The sequence below is a fragment of the Mobula birostris genome, chromosome 14 (assembly GCF_030028105.1).
Source record: "Mobula birostris isolate sMobBir1 chromosome 14, sMobBir1.hap1, whole genome shotgun sequence".
NCBI lineage: Eukaryota > Metazoa > Chordata > Chondrichthyes > Myliobatiformes > Myliobatidae > Mobula > Mobula birostris.
Window position 1 is genome coordinate 89,284,646 of NC_092383.1, and position 16,662 is coordinate 89,301,307.

The 16,662-nt window shown below is 44.7% G+C and overlaps 1 protein-coding gene across 2 annotated transcripts in view; it reads right to left on the minus strand.

Annotated features, from left to right (window-relative positions):
- LOC140210078 (N-fatty-acyl-amino acid synthase/hydrolase PM20D1-like) overlaps window positions 1–16,662 on the minus strand; it is a 104,520-nt gene that overhangs the window by 49,214 nt on the left and 38,644 nt on the right. For both annotated transcript variants that reach the window (XM_072278871.1, XM_072278872.1), the window contains exons 5-6: window positions 16,034–16,153; window positions 6,401–6,476 (exon numbers count right to left, since the gene is read on the minus strand). In XM_072278871.1, the coding sequence (XP_072134972.1) occupies window positions 6,401–6,476; window positions 16,034–16,153 (196 nt within the window). The remainder of the gene's footprint in view (window positions 1–6,400; window positions 6,477–16,033; window positions 16,154–16,662) is intronic.

Below are 16,662 nucleotides of genomic sequence, written 5' to 3' on the forward strand. Positions count from 1 at the left end.
AGAATATTTGACACCATGATACTGAAATGTTTCATTGAAGAAATCTTGCTGTTGGGTTTCTGAATGGTAGTTATTCTGATTCAGAATAATCTGTCACAAAGAAGGGTCTGGGTCTGAAAGTTGACTGTTTATTCATTTCCATTGATGCTGCCTGACCTGCTGAGTTTCTCCAGCATTTGGTGTGTGTTGCTCCTGATTTCCAGCGTCTGCACAATCTCGTGTTTATTCTGATTCAACTTGTTGGCTCTCTGCAGAGTTAACCAATTGCATCCAACCACGGTTTACCACAGACTGGTTCAGTGCATCACTAACCTATCAAAAACACAAGAGATTCTGCAGATGCTGCAGATCCAGGGTAACACCCAAAAAGTGCTGGAGGAACTCAGCAAGTCAGGCAGCATCTATGGAGGGAAATAAACAAGCGAGGTTTCATGCCGAGGCCATTTATCAGGACTGGAAATGAAGGGGGAAGAAGCCACAATAAGGAGGTGGGGTTTGGGGAGAAGTTCAAGCTGGGAGGATATAGGTGAAGCCAGGTGAGGGGAAGATTAGTGGCTGGGGTAGGGTGGTGAAGTAAGAAGCGGGAAGGAGATAGGAAAAGGTGAAGGGCTGAAGAAGGAGGAATCTAATAGGAAAGGAGAGTGGACCATGGGAGAATGGGAAGGAGGAGGGACATCAGAGGGAGGTGATGGGCAAGTGAGGAGAACATAGAACAGTACAGCACAGGAACAGGCCATTTGACCCACAATGTTCTGCCAAACCTGCTAGAAAGCAAATCAGGTTTATTATCACTGGCATGTGTCATGAAATTTGCTAAGTTAACAAATATTACAACACATGCTGGTGATAATAAACATGATTCTGATTCTGATTCTTATTCAAAAACACCCAAACACTAATCCCTCCGACCTGTACCACGTCCATATCCCTCTGTCTTCCTTAAATCCACGTGACTATCCAAACATCTCTTAAAAGCCTGTAATGTCTTTGCCTCGACCACCGTACCAGACAGCGCATTCCAGGCATCCACCACTCTCTGAATGAGAAAACTTATCCCTCACATCCCCCTTGAACCTACTCCCTCTCAACTTAAATGCATGCCCTCTGGTACTAGACGTTTCACCCCTGGGAAACAGATACTCCCTGTCTTCTCTGCCTGTGCCTCTCATAATCTTATAAACTTCTATCAGATCTCCCCTCAGCCTCCACTGCTCCAGAGAAAACAACCCAAATTTATCCAGCCTCGTGATAGCATGTGCCCTCTAAGAGAAGGGGTCAGAGGGGAGCCAGAACGAGGGATGGAAAAAGAGAGAAGGGGGGGGAGGGGAAGAATTACGGGAATTTAGAGAAATCAGTGCCATTAAGTTGGAGACTGCCCAGATGGAATACGATGAAATCTTGTTGCTGGGATTCTGAGGGATAACAATTCCAATTCAGTCTGCCGGTTCTCTACACAGTCTGCCAATTACACCAAACTGTGGTTCTGAGCCTCACTAATCTATCAAGGCCACTTCAGATTCGATAAAGATTTAAGATTACTAATCAAGAACCTATGCAGGTGGAAACCGGGGCACCTGGAGGAAACCCATGTGGTCACAGGGAGAATATACAAACTCCTTACAGACAACGACAGGAACAGAACCCCGCTCTTACATCTGGAGGTCCAATGTGATGCAATAACTGCTGCACTACTCCACCACCATAGCTTTGAATTGACCTAATGCTTGTCAGCTTACAAATCTATCGATGGGTGATGTAATAAGTCAAAGTAAAAAATGAAATAGGAAGAAAGTCAAAAAACAAAATCAGACAAGGGAATGGTCACTTCAGTTCAAAGTGCATGTCTGGATTTCTTTACCCTGTAGAGTTATGGAGGATGGATTATAGGAGCTTCTTAAAGGGAATGGAAAGCATCATTCAATTAGCGTCGGAGAGGAAATGAGGCCTGGAGTAAATCAGCTGCTGGATTTATCTCATGAAAAAACTGGGATTTCTTGTAGTCGTTTTCAAATTGGTAGTAAAAAGATGGAATCTGTAACAATTATTAAGAAACTATTGTAAAAACTAATGGTCCCATGGAATAAAATCTACCTTTAGTTAGCAGACCAACACTACACATAACTCTAGGTCTAATAAAATGTGGTTGACCCATGAATGGAACAACAAGGCACTCATACTGAGGGCAAACCCCGCCCCACCTCCAAACATTCTCTCCCCCCCCTTCCATTGGGCAGAAGATAGAAAGGCCTGAAAGGATATTTAACCAGGCAGAACGACAGCTTTTCCTCCACTGCCTTCAGAATCCTGATGGACCTTTTGTATGTCTGGCTTCACAATCTACCTTGTTCTGATCCTGCACCTTATTGTCCACCTGTAGCTGCATTCATAATTCTGCATTCTGTTATCGTTTTACCTTGTTCTCCCTCAATGAACTGTGTGCAATGATCGGATCTGTATGACCACTATGCTTGAGAAGCTTTTCACTGGATCTTGGTACACGTGGCAATAATAAACCAATTCCAATTCTGGTTGCTAACACTGTCTTTGCCTGCAATGTCCCGTACATTGTGAGCAAATAAACAAGAACATGAATGAAAGTAGCAGAAAATTAGAAAAAAGTGCCATCATCAGCTGTGTTGGCAGTGAATGATTGGGGAAACTACCCCTTAGTAATTTAAGCAAAACCTGAAATTATTTAATTTTCTATTTCCCTCTTACGGCTCCCAAAAGTTGTCAATTAAAAAGCAGGCAAGGCGATGAAATTACAGCCTGAGCATGTGGCAGGGGCTATACAGATGATGGCTGGCCCATGAGGTATTTGCATCTTGTTGCTCTGTGCTGAAATCAGTAAGTCAGTTCCCCAGTGAGGAAGTTACAAAGAGAGAATCTATTTCTGAGCAGTTGCGGTATCACAAACATCTCAGTACCATTGGAATCCTCTCAATTACTTAATGAGGGTATTTCTATAAGCGGACATCCAATTACTAACTTAATCTCGCCATCTCAGACATGACGCAATATTATGCAATTTGGGCAATGCGCCAGGTATTTAGTGACTGCCATTTCCCCCGCGGGTACTGAAATTGCAAAAGGAACATCCTGGCTTACCGCACATGTCATATTTCAGATTTCCCTCCTGGCACTTATCCCTGCAAGCGGAACAAGTGCTACACCTGCTCCTTCAACTTCGCCCTCACCGTCATTTAGGGCCTTCCAGGTGAGGTAGCACTTCACCTGCGAGTCTGTCGGGGTCACCTACAGTAGCCGGTGTTCTCGGTGAGGCCTCCTCTACAGTGGTGCGACCCAACGTAGATCGGGGACTGCTTCATCGCGCACCTTTACTCTATCCACCACAGCCAGCGGAATCTCCCAGTGGCCACCCATTTTAATTCTACTTCTTATTCCCATTCTGACATGGCAGTCCGTGGCCTCCTCTACTGTCGTGGTGAGGCCCCTCTCAGGGTGGAGGAGCAACACCTCATATTCTCAGCCTGAAACGTCATTTATTTGTTGTTCTCCATAGTTGCTGCCTGCCCTACTAAGTTCCTCCAACATTTTGTGTGTGTTGCTCACATTTTGAAGATGAGTTGAAACAGTTTTTACTATTTCTCAAATGCCTTTGGAGTTATTTTGGAGATCAGATATCTTGACTTGCATGTGTTTCTTTTGTGATGATTGCAGTTCAAAAGTAGATAGTAAGCTTGATATTAATGTTGAATTTATCCAGAACTTTGTTGACTCTGTATTGACTCACTATCTAGTTTATGAGTCAGCCCTGCATTGTTAAACCAATTACTTATGTCTCAGTTTTATCAGAATAGATGAAATATTTGTCAATATGATCCTATCAGGCTGCAGTGTTCAACTCAAACCTTCTAATTTCAGTGAAAACTATTCATGCACCTTATCATGGAGCATGGCAGTGAGCAGGACAATGAGGTGTTGTTGTAGAGAGGTGTTACACGGAAACTGGCCCTTCACCAATTGAAAACTGCACTAACCAGCATCCACCCTTTCACGGGAATCTGATGTTAATCTGATCTTTTTTTTTTAATTCTCCTTTCATTCTCAATAAACCTCTTCCTCCCCACTGCTGCTCACTGAGACACTACCGGCAATTTACAACGGCTATTTGGCCTACTGACCAGCATACCTGGGTGATGAGGGAGGAAAGCAGAGCACCTGCAGGAAACAAATGCACCCACAGGGGGAATGTGCAAACTCCACAAAAGCAGCACTGGAGGTCGGGATCGAACCTGGGGTCTCCAGCACTGTGAGTTGTAGAGTCACAGAGCACTACAGCATAGAAACAGTCCCTTCGGCCCATCTAGCCTGTGCCGAACTGTTATTCTGCCTAGTTCCATCAACCCATACCAGGACCATTGTCCCTCCGTACTCTTCCCATTCGTGTACGGATCCACATTTCTCTTAAACATTGAAATCAAACCCTCACCCATCACTTCTGCTGCTGTTGCTTGTTTCATGTTCTCCCCACTATGAGCGAAGAAGTTCCTCCTCTTAAATATTTCACCTTTCGCCCTTAATCTATCACCTCTATTTCTAGTCTCACCCAATTTAGTGGAGAAAACCTACTTGTGTTTACCCTATCTATACCCCTCATACTTTTGTATGTCTTCATCAAATCTCCCCTCATTCTCCTATGTTCCAGGTAAAGCCCTAAAGTCATAACCTATTCAATCTGCTCCTATAACTTACTCTTGTTGCCTATAACAAGTCCTGGCAACATCCTTGTAAATATTCTCTGTACAGTACTCTTTTTACCTTATTTACATCTTTTCTGCAGGTAGGTGATCATAACTGCACACAATACTTCACTTTAGGCCTCACCAATGTCTTATGCAACTTTAACATAACATCCCAACTCCTATATTTAATACTTTGATTTATGAAGAATAATGCACCAAGAACTCTCTTTACAACCTTGTCTACCTGTGGCCCCACTTGCAAGAAATTATGGATCTGTATTCCCAGATCCCTCTGCTCTACCACACTCCTCAGTGCCCTACCGTTCACTGTGTAGGTCCTACCCTGGTTTGTCCTCCCAAAATGCAACATTTCACAGATCTCCGTCTGCCATTTTTCAGCACATTTTCTGGCTGGTGCAGATCCCACTGCAAGCTTTGTACCCTTCCTTGCGAGGCAGTGTCTCTGCCAGTTGGGGCACTGTTGGAGCGGACGACCAAAGCTCAATCAAAGGATGGGCATTCCAGAGTCAAAAGACATGTTGACCAATGGTAATGAGATTAAATTCAGGGAAGGAGAAGAGGTCAGAGTTAGAGCAGTGCATGGCGTTCAGAGTCTTGTAGAGCTGAAGAAACTCATTTATTTTGGGAGGGGAGAGACCGTGGGACAGCTGAAAGCAGGGTTGACCAGCAGTGTGTTAGGTGTCTCATACTGTAGTTGCGACAGTGGAATGGAGGGCTAGTGTAGAGGAGGAGTAACCATGAGGCATTTGTTAGTTCTAACGCAATCCAGCTCAACCCAAAGAACATGACAATTGCCTGAATTGGAAGACAGTGGTACTGCGGAGGTTGGATGGGATGGGTTTGTTTTATAGGGGAATAGAATATAAAAGCGAGGGGATAATGCTGAGCCTTTATAAGACACTAGTCAGGCTGCACTTGGTGGAGTATTGTCAACAGTTTTCGGCCCCATCTCTCAGAAGAGGTTCATGAGGATGATTCCGGGAATGAAAGGGTTCACATATAAGGAACATTTGGCAGCTTTGGGACTGTACTCACTGGAATTTAAAAGAATGTGGGTGGATCTCATTGTAACTTACTGAATGTTGAAAGGACAAGGTAGGGTGGATGTGGAGAGGATGTTTCCTACAGTAGCGGTATCCAGAATGAGAGGGCACAGCCTCAAAATTGAGGGGCAACCCTTTGGAACAGAGGTAAGGAGGAATTTTTTTAGCCAGAGAGTAGTGAATCTGTGGAATGCTCTGCCACAGACTGTGGCAGAGGGCAAGTCCACCTGTATATTTAAGGTGGAAGTTGACCATTTCCTGATCGATCAGGGCATCAAAGGATACGGCGAGAAGGTGTTTATGGGGTTGAGTGGGATCCAGGATCAGCCATGATGGAATGGCGGAGCAGACTCGATGGGCTGAATGGCCTAATTCTGCTCCTATGGCTTTCCCTGGAGCAAAAGAATCAGAATGTGAATTGGGTTTGCTATTGTTGTCTTACTGTTAATGGAATTTCTTGTTTTGCGGCAGCAGTATGGTACGATGACAAAATTAACATTCATTCATTATGTGCTGTGTTGTATAATGTTTGCGATTGTGGTCTTGGCAGACCCTGCCAACCCACAATTAATATAAACTATAAATGATTAGTGCAACTAATGAAACAACTTGCTACAGACACAACTATACCTGAGGAGTCAAGTGTTCGAACAATCCACGTTCTGGACCCTGTCCAAACATTCTGGGCATCGGGTTACGCTCCAGTCTAGAGAAAGTGGAAATAATTGGTTCTGGTCATTACTGCAGTTTTAGAGTCAAAGGTTATTACAGCACAGAAGCAGGCCCTTCAGCCCATTTAGTCAATGTTGAACTATTATTCTGCCTAGCCCCATCAACCTGCACCCAAACCGTAGCCCTCCGTACCCCTTCCATGCATGTACTTATCCAAACTTCTCTTAAATGGGTCAATTGAATCTGTATCCACCACCTACGCTCGTTCTACACTCTTACCAACCTCTGAGTGAAAGAGTTCTCCCTCAGGTTCCCCTTTCATGACGTAGTTATAGTCTTACCCAGCCTCAGTGAAAAAAGCTTACATGCATTGGCCCTATCTATATCCCTCATAATTTTGTATACCTCTATCTATGCTCCAGGTCATAAAGTCCTAACCCATTCAACTTTTCCTTATAACTCAGGTCCTCAAGTCCCTGCACTATCATTGTACCTTTGAACTGGAAATCCCTAACTCTAACTACTCAGTGAGGTATCCAAGTTGAGAAGTTCGAAATTGGAGGGGAAAGTTTTAGTCAAGAGGTGAGAAATTTTAAGCTAATCTGAGGGACAGACTGCTGCACTGAGGGTTGTGGTTGGAACGAGCTGCCACAGGAGGCACTGGAGGCAGGTACAATTGCAGCTCTTGAATGTCCATAAGACCATAAGACATAGGAGCAGAATTAGGCCACTCAGCCCATCGAGTCCTGATCCCGGATTCCATTCAACCCCATACACCTGCTCTTTCACAATATCCATTGATGCCCCGACCAATCATGATTCTATCATCTTCTGCTTTGAATATACCCACGGACTTGGCCTCCACCACTTTCTTTGGCAGAGCATTCCACAGATTCACTGCTCTTTGGCTAAAAAAAATTCTCCTTACTTCTGTTCTAAAAGGTCACCCCCTCAATTCTGAGCTGCACCCTCTAGTTCTGGATACCCCCACTAGAGAGAACATCCTCTCATCATCCACCTTATCTAGTCCTTTCAACATTCGGTAGGTTTCACTGAGATACCCCCCATTCTTCTAAATTCCATTGAGCACAGGCCCAAAGCTGCCAAACGCTCCTCATACATTAACCGCTTCATTCCCATAATCATCCTCATGGACCTCCTCTGGACTCTCTCCAATGACAATACATCCTTTCTGAGATAAGGAGCCCAAAACTGATGAAGGATCTCAGCCTGAAACATGAACTGTTTATTCCTCCCCTTAGATGCTGTCTGACCTGCAGAGTTCATCCATCATTTTGTGTGTGTTATTTTGGATTCCCAGCATCTTCAGAATCTCTTGTGTTTACTTAAAATGCCATTTGAGCAGGTATTGAGATAGAAACATAGAAAATAGGTGCAGGAGTAGGCCATTCGGCCCTTTGAGCCTGCACCGCCATTCAGTACGATCATGGCTGATCATCCAACTCAGAACCCCGTACCTGCCTTATCTCCATACCCCCTGATCCCTTTAGCCACAAGGGCCATATCTAACTCCCTCTTAAATATAGCCAATGAACTGGCCTCAACTGTTTCCTGTGGCAGAGGATTCCACAGATTCACCACTCTCTGTGTGAAGAAGTTTTTCCTCATCTCGGTTCTAAAAGGCTTCCCCTTTATCCTCAAACTGTGACTCCTCATTCTGGACTTTCCCAACATCGGGAACAATCTTCCTACATCTAGCCTGTCCAACCCCTTTAGAATTTTATACGTTTCAATAAGATCCTCCCTCAATCTTCTAAATTCCAGAGAGTATAAGCCTAGCCGATCCAGTCTTTCATCATATGAAAGTCCTGCCTTCCCAGGAATCAATCTGGTGAATAGGGATTGGGAGGGAATTGAGAGTTATGGGGATAATGTGGGTGAATGGTATTAAAATAGAAAGGCATCCTGATCAGTATAGATAAGATGGGCCAAATGGGCCCATTTCTGTTCTGTACTTAGACTGACAGGCCCCTCCAGCCCAACAAACCCATGTGACCAATTTAGCGTACCAATCTCTACATCTTTGGAATGGGGCTGAGAGGATAATAAATTAAATGTGATTGAAGCAGACTCAATGGGCCAAATGGCCCAATTCTTCTCCTATATCTTATGGTCTTATGAAACGTGGGAGAGATCTGGAACACCCGGGGGCAGTCCACTTGGAAGAGCAACCTCCAAGAGGACCATAACCTTGCCATTGGGTTTGGAGGCTTGCATGCCTCAATGACTCGGAGAGCTATGCTGGCTGGAGTCAAGGCTTTATGCTTTGGCTCTTGATAGGGTCAGATGAATAACATAGAGGCCAGGCTAAGAGTGGTCCGCCGGTCCTCCAGGCTGGCGGGGGAGGGCTGAGTTCGGGGCTAACAACCCTGAATGGTAAAACAAAGCTGTTACGGAAACAGCAATGAAGAATCCTTCTGCATCTGAGTGCGATGGTATTTTTAAGACTCCCCCCAGAACATGCAAGGCTGATGATAATGAAAAGCAAGGGGAAGCTACTGGCCTGATGAAGGAAGACCTGAATGTCGCCAAGACCAAGGCCAAAATTGGTTTCATGGCCAAGGACAGACGCAGGACCTTCATTGCTGCCCTAAACGCCAGTGGCATAATGGGCAGTAAGCAAGTACTAGGAGAAAATCCTTGTTAGTCAGACAGCAGTGGAACTGAAGCCGGGTCGTTGGTGCTGTAATAGTGTTCTACTAACCGCAGTGTTACCTGCTGTCAATACTATCGTTCTATTTACCTAAATGTATTCTTGATAAAGTAAGTGCAGCAAATGCTGGAAACACACAGCACCATAATGTTCCCTGAGCTGTTGCACTATTCCTGCATTGTCTATTTTTATTTCTGGTTACCAGCATTTGTGGATTTCTTTGTGATATCCAAAACTTTCTTGGTCTTGTTTAGTCTAGCCCATGGTCTTTTGAGGTGCAGATTAATGCAGATTTACAACCATACCCAACTGTTTGAACCTCCCAGAATTTCTTTTCAAATGGTAGGTGGGTGGTTTGCAACATCAATTTCTGACTGTTTGGATTTCTTTTGTAAGTAAGTCAGAGTATCAAAAAGGTGTTTTATCACCACTTCTTTTCACTGGCCACAGCAGGACAATAATTTATTATTGGGCAAGTAAATATACTGAAGCAATACAAAGAGTCTTCATCAGGACCGGAAAGGAAGTGGGAAGAAGCCAGGATAAGAAGATGGGGCGGGGGGAAGAGTACAAGCTGGAAGGTGAGAGGTGAGGGGGGTGTGGAGTTGAGAGGTGGAAGAGGTAAGGGGCTGAAGGAGGAACCTGACTGGAGAGGTCAGTGGCTCATGGGAGAAAGGAGAAAGGGAGGGACCACCAGAGGACAGTGATGGACAGGTGAAGAGAAGAAAATTGGTGAGAGGGGAACCAGGATGGGGAATGGACAAAGAGAAAAAGGGAAGCACTAACCAATGGATGCAAATCAATGGAAATTACATGTAGCTAAATCAAGAGGGTGTGGGAAGAACTTCTGGTTTCAGGCCAGAAACACGTGACTGCCTCCCTTAAGACATAGGAAGCCATTCAGCCCACCGAGTCTACTCTGCAATATGATCATGGCTGATTTAATTTCGCTCTCAACTCCATTCTTCTTCCTCCACCCAGTAACTATTGACTCCCTCACTAATCAAGAATCTATCAACCCCTGCTTTAAATATACTGAATAACTTGGCCTCTATAGGGTTCTGTGGCAATGAATTACACTGATTCAGTAACCTTTGATGTCCTTTTAAAAATCAAGAAATGCTCAGCTTCTACGTTAAATATACCCAATAACTTGGCCTGCATGACTGTCTATGGCAATGAATTCCACTGATTCAACACCCTCTGGCCAATGTTCCCTCTAATTTCTAATGACCAGTGTGTGCAAAAATCTTGTGCCGTGCAATTTTTTGCCCTGTGACAACTACATGTGCTCACTGAATAGTTTTTTTCAATAAAATCAGTATAAGTAAGCCAGTTCCAAAATCTGCAGACAAATCATCGTAAACTCCACGTTGTCAACACCATCTGCATCAGAAATTGGAAAAGGAAATGCGATTGTGTACAATCCTGAAATATACTTAACATACCAACGAGGAAGAGGGTGACAACCTTTTGTGCGCAGTTTAAATTCCTTTGTGTGCTAGTAGCAAAAGATGTGTGTGCACACACACGTGCACATTTTAGAGGGAACATTGTCTCTGGTTACAGAAATTCCTCCTCATCTCTGTTCTAAAGGGATGTCCTCCTATTCTGACCAGAACCCAACCAACTTTAGGCTCCTTATTTGGAGCAGCAAGAGGGCCTGATTTTATCTCAAGACAGAAAGGGATGGGACTAGTTCACTGGATCAAGTTCTAATCTGGGGCAAGGTAAGTTTTGAGCGTATGCGACAGGAGCTTGTAAAAGTCAATTGGTGTAGGTTGTTTGCGGGGAAAGGGACCACAGGCAAGTGGGAGACTTTCAAAGGTGAGATAGTGATGGAATCAATGTCTACATGTACCCGTTGAGGTGAAGGGCAAGTTTGGCAGGAGTAGGGAACTCTGGATGACCAGGGAAAGGATGAGTCAGGTACAGGCAGCTGGGATCAAGGGAATTCACTTGTAGCATATAGGGGGTGCAGCACGGTACTTCTAAGCGGATGCTGTTCTACTCTGTGGCTGTGCCCTTTGGTCCTGGACTCATCTTCTATAGGAAAGACACCTCCATGTCTGCTCTGTGTAGGCCTGTCAATATTCAGTAGGTATCAGTGAGGTTCCTCCTCATTTTTCTAAACTCACTGAGTACAGGCCCAGAGCCGTCATACGCTCATGTGTTAACCCTTTCACTCCTGGGATCATTCTTGTAAACCTCCTCTGGACCCTCTCCAATGCCAGCACATCCTTTCCCAGATAAGGGACCCAAATCTGCTCACACTACTCCCAAGTGTAGTCTGATCAATGCCTTATAAAGCCCCAGCATTGCACACTTGCTACTATATAACAAGAGGAATTGAGTATAAGAGCAAAGAGGTCCTTCTGCAGCTGTACAGGGCCCTGGTGAGACCACACCTGGAGTACTGTGTGCAGTTTTGGTCTCCGAATTTGAGGAAGGACATTCCTGCTATCGAGGGAGTGCGGCGTAGGTTCACAAGGTTAATTCCTGGGATGGCGGGACTGTCATATGTTGAAAGATTGGAGTGACTGGGCTTGTATACTCTGGAATTTAGAAGGCTGAGAGGGGATCTTATTGAAACATATAAGATCATTAAGGGATTGGACACGCTGGAGGCAGGAAGCATGTTCCCACTGATGGGTGAGTCCAGAACCAGAGGCCACGGTTTAAGAATAAGGGGTAGGCCATTTAGAACGGAGTTGAGGAAAACGTTTTTCACCCAGAGAGTGGTGGATATATGGAATGCTCTGCCCCAGAAGGCTGTGGAGGCCAAGTCTCTGGATGCTTTCAAGAAAGAGATAGATAGAGCTCTTAAAGATAGCGGAATCAAAGGTTATGGGGATAAGGCAGGAACTGGATACTGATTGTGGATGATCAGCCATGATCACAGTGAATGGTGGTGCTGGCTCAAAGGGCCGAATGGCCTCCTCCTGCACCTATTGTCTATTGTCTATTGTCTATATCTTAGTCCCCTCGAAATGAATGCTAACATTGCATTTGCCTTCCTCACCACCAACTTAACCTGCAAGTTAACTTTTAGGGAAACCTACACGAGGACTCCCAGTTCCCTTTGCACCCCTGTCTTCTGAATTTGCTCCCCATTTAGAAAGTAGTCCACATCTTTATTCCTTCGACCAAAGTGCATGAATATACACTTCCGTACACTGTATTCCATCTGGCACCTCTTTGTTCATTCTCACAATATGTCTAAGAACTTTTGTAGACTCCCTGCTTCCTCAACACTTCCTGCCTCTTTGGAGAGTTTAGTATAGTCAGTATAGTATAGTCATACGTTATTGATTCCGGGGGAAATTGGTTTTCGTTACAGTTGCACCATAGATAATAAATAGTAATAGAACTATAAATAGTTAAATAGTAATGTGTAAATTATGCCAGTAAATTATGAAATAAGTCCAGGACCAGCCTATTGGCTCAGGGTGTCTGACCCTTCAAGGGAGGAGTTGTAAAGTTTGATGGCCACAGGCAGGAATGACTTCCAATGATGCTCTGTGTTGCATCTTGGTGGAATGAGTCTCTGGCTGAATGTACTCCTGTGCCCACCCAGTACATTATGTAGTGGATGGGAAACATTGACCAAGCTGGCATGCAACTTGGACAGCATCCTCTTTTCAGACACCACCGTCAGAGAGTCCAGTTCCATCCCCACAACATCACTAGCCTTACGAATGAGTTTGTTGATTCTGTTGGCGTCTGCTACCCTCAGCCTGCTGCCCCAGCACACAACAGCAAACATGATAGCACTGGCCACCACAGACTCGTAGAACATCCTCAGCATCATCCGGCAGATGTTAAAGGACCTCAGTCTCCTCAGGAAATAGAGACGGCTCTGACCCTTCTTGTAGACAGCCTCGGTGTTCTTTGACCAGTCCAGTTTATTGTCAATTCGTATCCCCAGGTATTTGTAATCCTCCACCATGTCCACATTGATCCCCTGGATGGAAACAGGGGTCACCGGTACCTCAGCTCTCCTCAGGTCTACCAACAGCTCCTTAGTCTTTTTCACATTAAGCTGCAGATAATTCTGCTCACACCATGTCACAAAGTTTCCTACCGTAGCCCTGTACTCAGCCTCATCTCCCTTGCTGATGCATCCAACTATGGCAGAGTCATCCGAAAACTTCTGAAGATGACAAGACTCTGTGCAGTAGTTGAAGTCCGAGGTGTAAATGGTGAAGAGAAAGGGAGACAAGACAGTCCCCTGTGGAGCCCCAGTGCTGCTGATCACTCTGTCGGACACACAGTGTTGCAAGCACACGTACTGTGGTCTGCCAGTCAGGTAATCAAGTTTAGAGGGATATGGACCAACACAGGCAAATGGAACCAGCTGAGATAAGTACCTTGGTTGACATATTTGAGTTATTCCGTCAAATTTCTGAACAGTCCACAAACCTCCCATACACTACCTCATTATTCCTTTATTTTTCTCTGTTTATTTTAAAAGTTATAGTAATTTTATATCTCTGGTGGTGCAAAACAAGAAATTTCACACCATATAAGACAGCGATATTAAACCTGATTCCGACTCTGGATTGAAGAGCCCGTTCCATGCTAAATTACACTGCAATTATGTTGGAGTTAGGAGGGATTTCCCCGAGGGAGCATGGTGGCTGGATTTCTGACTTCTCTGCCATTCCTGCCTCCTACACAGCCTGACCTTGAAATTTAGCTGCCTCTCTAACATCAGGCCTCTTCAACATCAAAAAGAAACATAACAATTTAAAACAGAACTGTTTTAATGATCTGCCAGTGCAAAGCTCTCAATCATCATCCAGGCATTCCACAGTTTATTTACCATTTCCTTTGGATCCTTTGAGCCATCCTTGACTTTCTTCTTCCGTTACAGTCCCCTGTTTATTCCCGATCATTCTGTGTATACTATCACATGCCTGATAAAATTACTGAGATCACAAGGATTCCCAGCTGGCTGTCTGGAAAGATTTAGCTGGTGGAAAGGAAGCACTTGTTCTGCATCCAAGGGGAAGATGGAAGTACTTAGCTGAGGGGAGGCAGTGCCATGCAGACGATCGTTTATTTCTATCTGACTTGGCGGCCAGATCAGACACTTGATGACGTTCTAATATCAGTTCCTACTTCCCTCCCCTTTCCTTGGACATCACCCATCTCAAATGAACTCAGCATGAACCTCGCTCAAGGCCATGAGTGGAGACGTGCTAACCGTGCGATGTAACTAGGGAGGAGATAGAATAGAAATTCATAACATTAACAGAGACACACATAAGGTAAACAAGCGAGAATCTTTTTAACCAGGGTGGAAATGGGGATGGCACGGTAGCTTAGTGGCTAGCACATCACTTCACAGTGTCAGTGATCAGGGTTCAATTCCCTTCACTGTCCGTGAGGAGTTTTTTTTAAGTTCTCCCTGTGACTGCAAGGGTTTCAAAGGTTCGTTTATTGTCAAAGTACGGATGCAGCATACAATTTTTCAGATTTGTCTTCTCAAACAGTCACGAAACAAAGAACACCGTGGAAGTCATTCAGAGAAAAACATCAACCCCTCCTGCACAAAAAAGGAACCAAATCGCTGACCCCAGCTGCCCCCCCCCCCCACATAAGAAACTAGCAGGTTTCTCCACACGGAAAACAGCAACTAGGACATCAAACCCCTCTCTCACACTAAAAAAAATTAACAAACCGGATGCTCCGGTTTCCCCCCACATTCCAAAGGTGTACGGGCTAGTAAGTTGTGGGCATGCTATGTTGGTACCAGAAGCAAAGCAACACTCATCACTTCCTGGGACTGTGTTGATCGTTCATGCAAATAATACATTTCACTGTATACGTATGGCAAATAAAGCTAATCTTCAATCTTTATGCATTGATGCATTCAGGTCTTAACTTAACCTTATCTTAGAAATGGTAAGTACTAGAAGATGTACGTCAAAGGTGAGAGGGCTAAGTTAATGGGGGAAGTTTTTTTTTTAAAAACACAAAGTGTGGTGGGTGCTTGGGATGGGCTGCTCTGGGTTGTAGCGGAAACCGATTAGAAGGGAAAAACAATGGAAAGAGAGGGCTAAAAAAAAGATGGAGAGAGAAAACCAGAGAAGAAAATAGAAATAGGGACAGAAAATGAGACAAAGAAAGAAAAAGACAGAAAAAAGAAAGAGCAAGGAAGAAACAGAGACAGAAAAGTTCTGGGGAGGGAAGGAGAGACTTTGCTGAGGATTACCCAGAGACTCGCTAGATGGCCGGCACAGCTTTCTGCATCAAAGATGAAGGTGATACCAATAGGACATTCCCTCTCCCAGTACACAACGGTCGGGGTCAATGATGGATATTGCATTCCAGCTGTCTATATGATATGCAAGCCTGGGCAGTATGATACAGAGAGCAAGCTGGTGCCCACGTAACAGGCTCCCCCTCCCCTTGCAGATGGTGAGTCCAAAGGAACGGCAGAGACCAACACAGGTTGGCACTAGTGGAATTGCAGGAGTTGCTGATCAACGCTGAACTCAACATGGTCCTGCCTTAGGGACTCCGGCTCTGGATTTCTCCACGGGGTTTACTCCCAAAGCTTTCCCCATGAGTGGGTATCGCTGCAAGGCAGTGGAGGTTTGAGATCAGAGTTTTCCTTCTCCTAGATGAGCTGCCAACTACAGCCGATGAGCCCCATCTGCCCAGAGTGGCTGGTTTGAAGGTGTCAGCTTTGCTGGGCCTATTACCTCAGCCACATGTGAAAGCCAGGTGTTGGGTTTGGTTGTCAGAGGCTATGAAACTGGTTCATAAACAACATTAGAATCCGGTGAAACTGAACATACAAACACACACCCACATGGGTTCACAGACACAAAGACACAGTACAGAAGGCATCTGAAAGTTTTGAAAGTGCTAGGGTGATTCATCACCACGCACAGCCTCTCACTGACCTGGACACTGCTGCTGCCAAGATTCCAATGCTCGTCTCCTTCGGTGGCATCGAGGAGTGGCCAGAAGTTGTGGTCACACTCAGACCAATAGTTGCAGAGCTCTTCTCAGACGTGGCAATCCTGGACAGGGTCAAACATTTTAAAAGTTAGATTTCAACTCACTGTCACCGTGTTAAACAAAACTCATATCCCTTGCTAACTCCAATAAACTTCCATTTATATACTGCCTGGCAAAATGACTCAGAGTGAAAATCAAAGTTAAATTTTTTGTCAAATGCACAAGTCAATGAAAAACTTATTTGCAGTACCATCACAGGCACATAGTGTCAGGCAAACAGGACTCACAAGGAGAACACACTGTATACAGGTTTATACAAGAAACAGACAGTACGTATAATAAAAAAAGTCGTGCAAGGTAATCAAAGTGATAATAATGTTGCAACATCTCTTCATAAGAAACACTGTCGTAGGAAAGCAGCACCCATCATCAAAGATCCTCACCACCCAGACCGTCTCTTTTCTCGCTGCTGCCATCAGGTAGAAGATATAGGAGCCTCAGGACTCGCACTACCAGGTTCAAGAACTGTTACTACCCCTCAGTCGTCAGGCTCTTGAACAACAGGGGATAA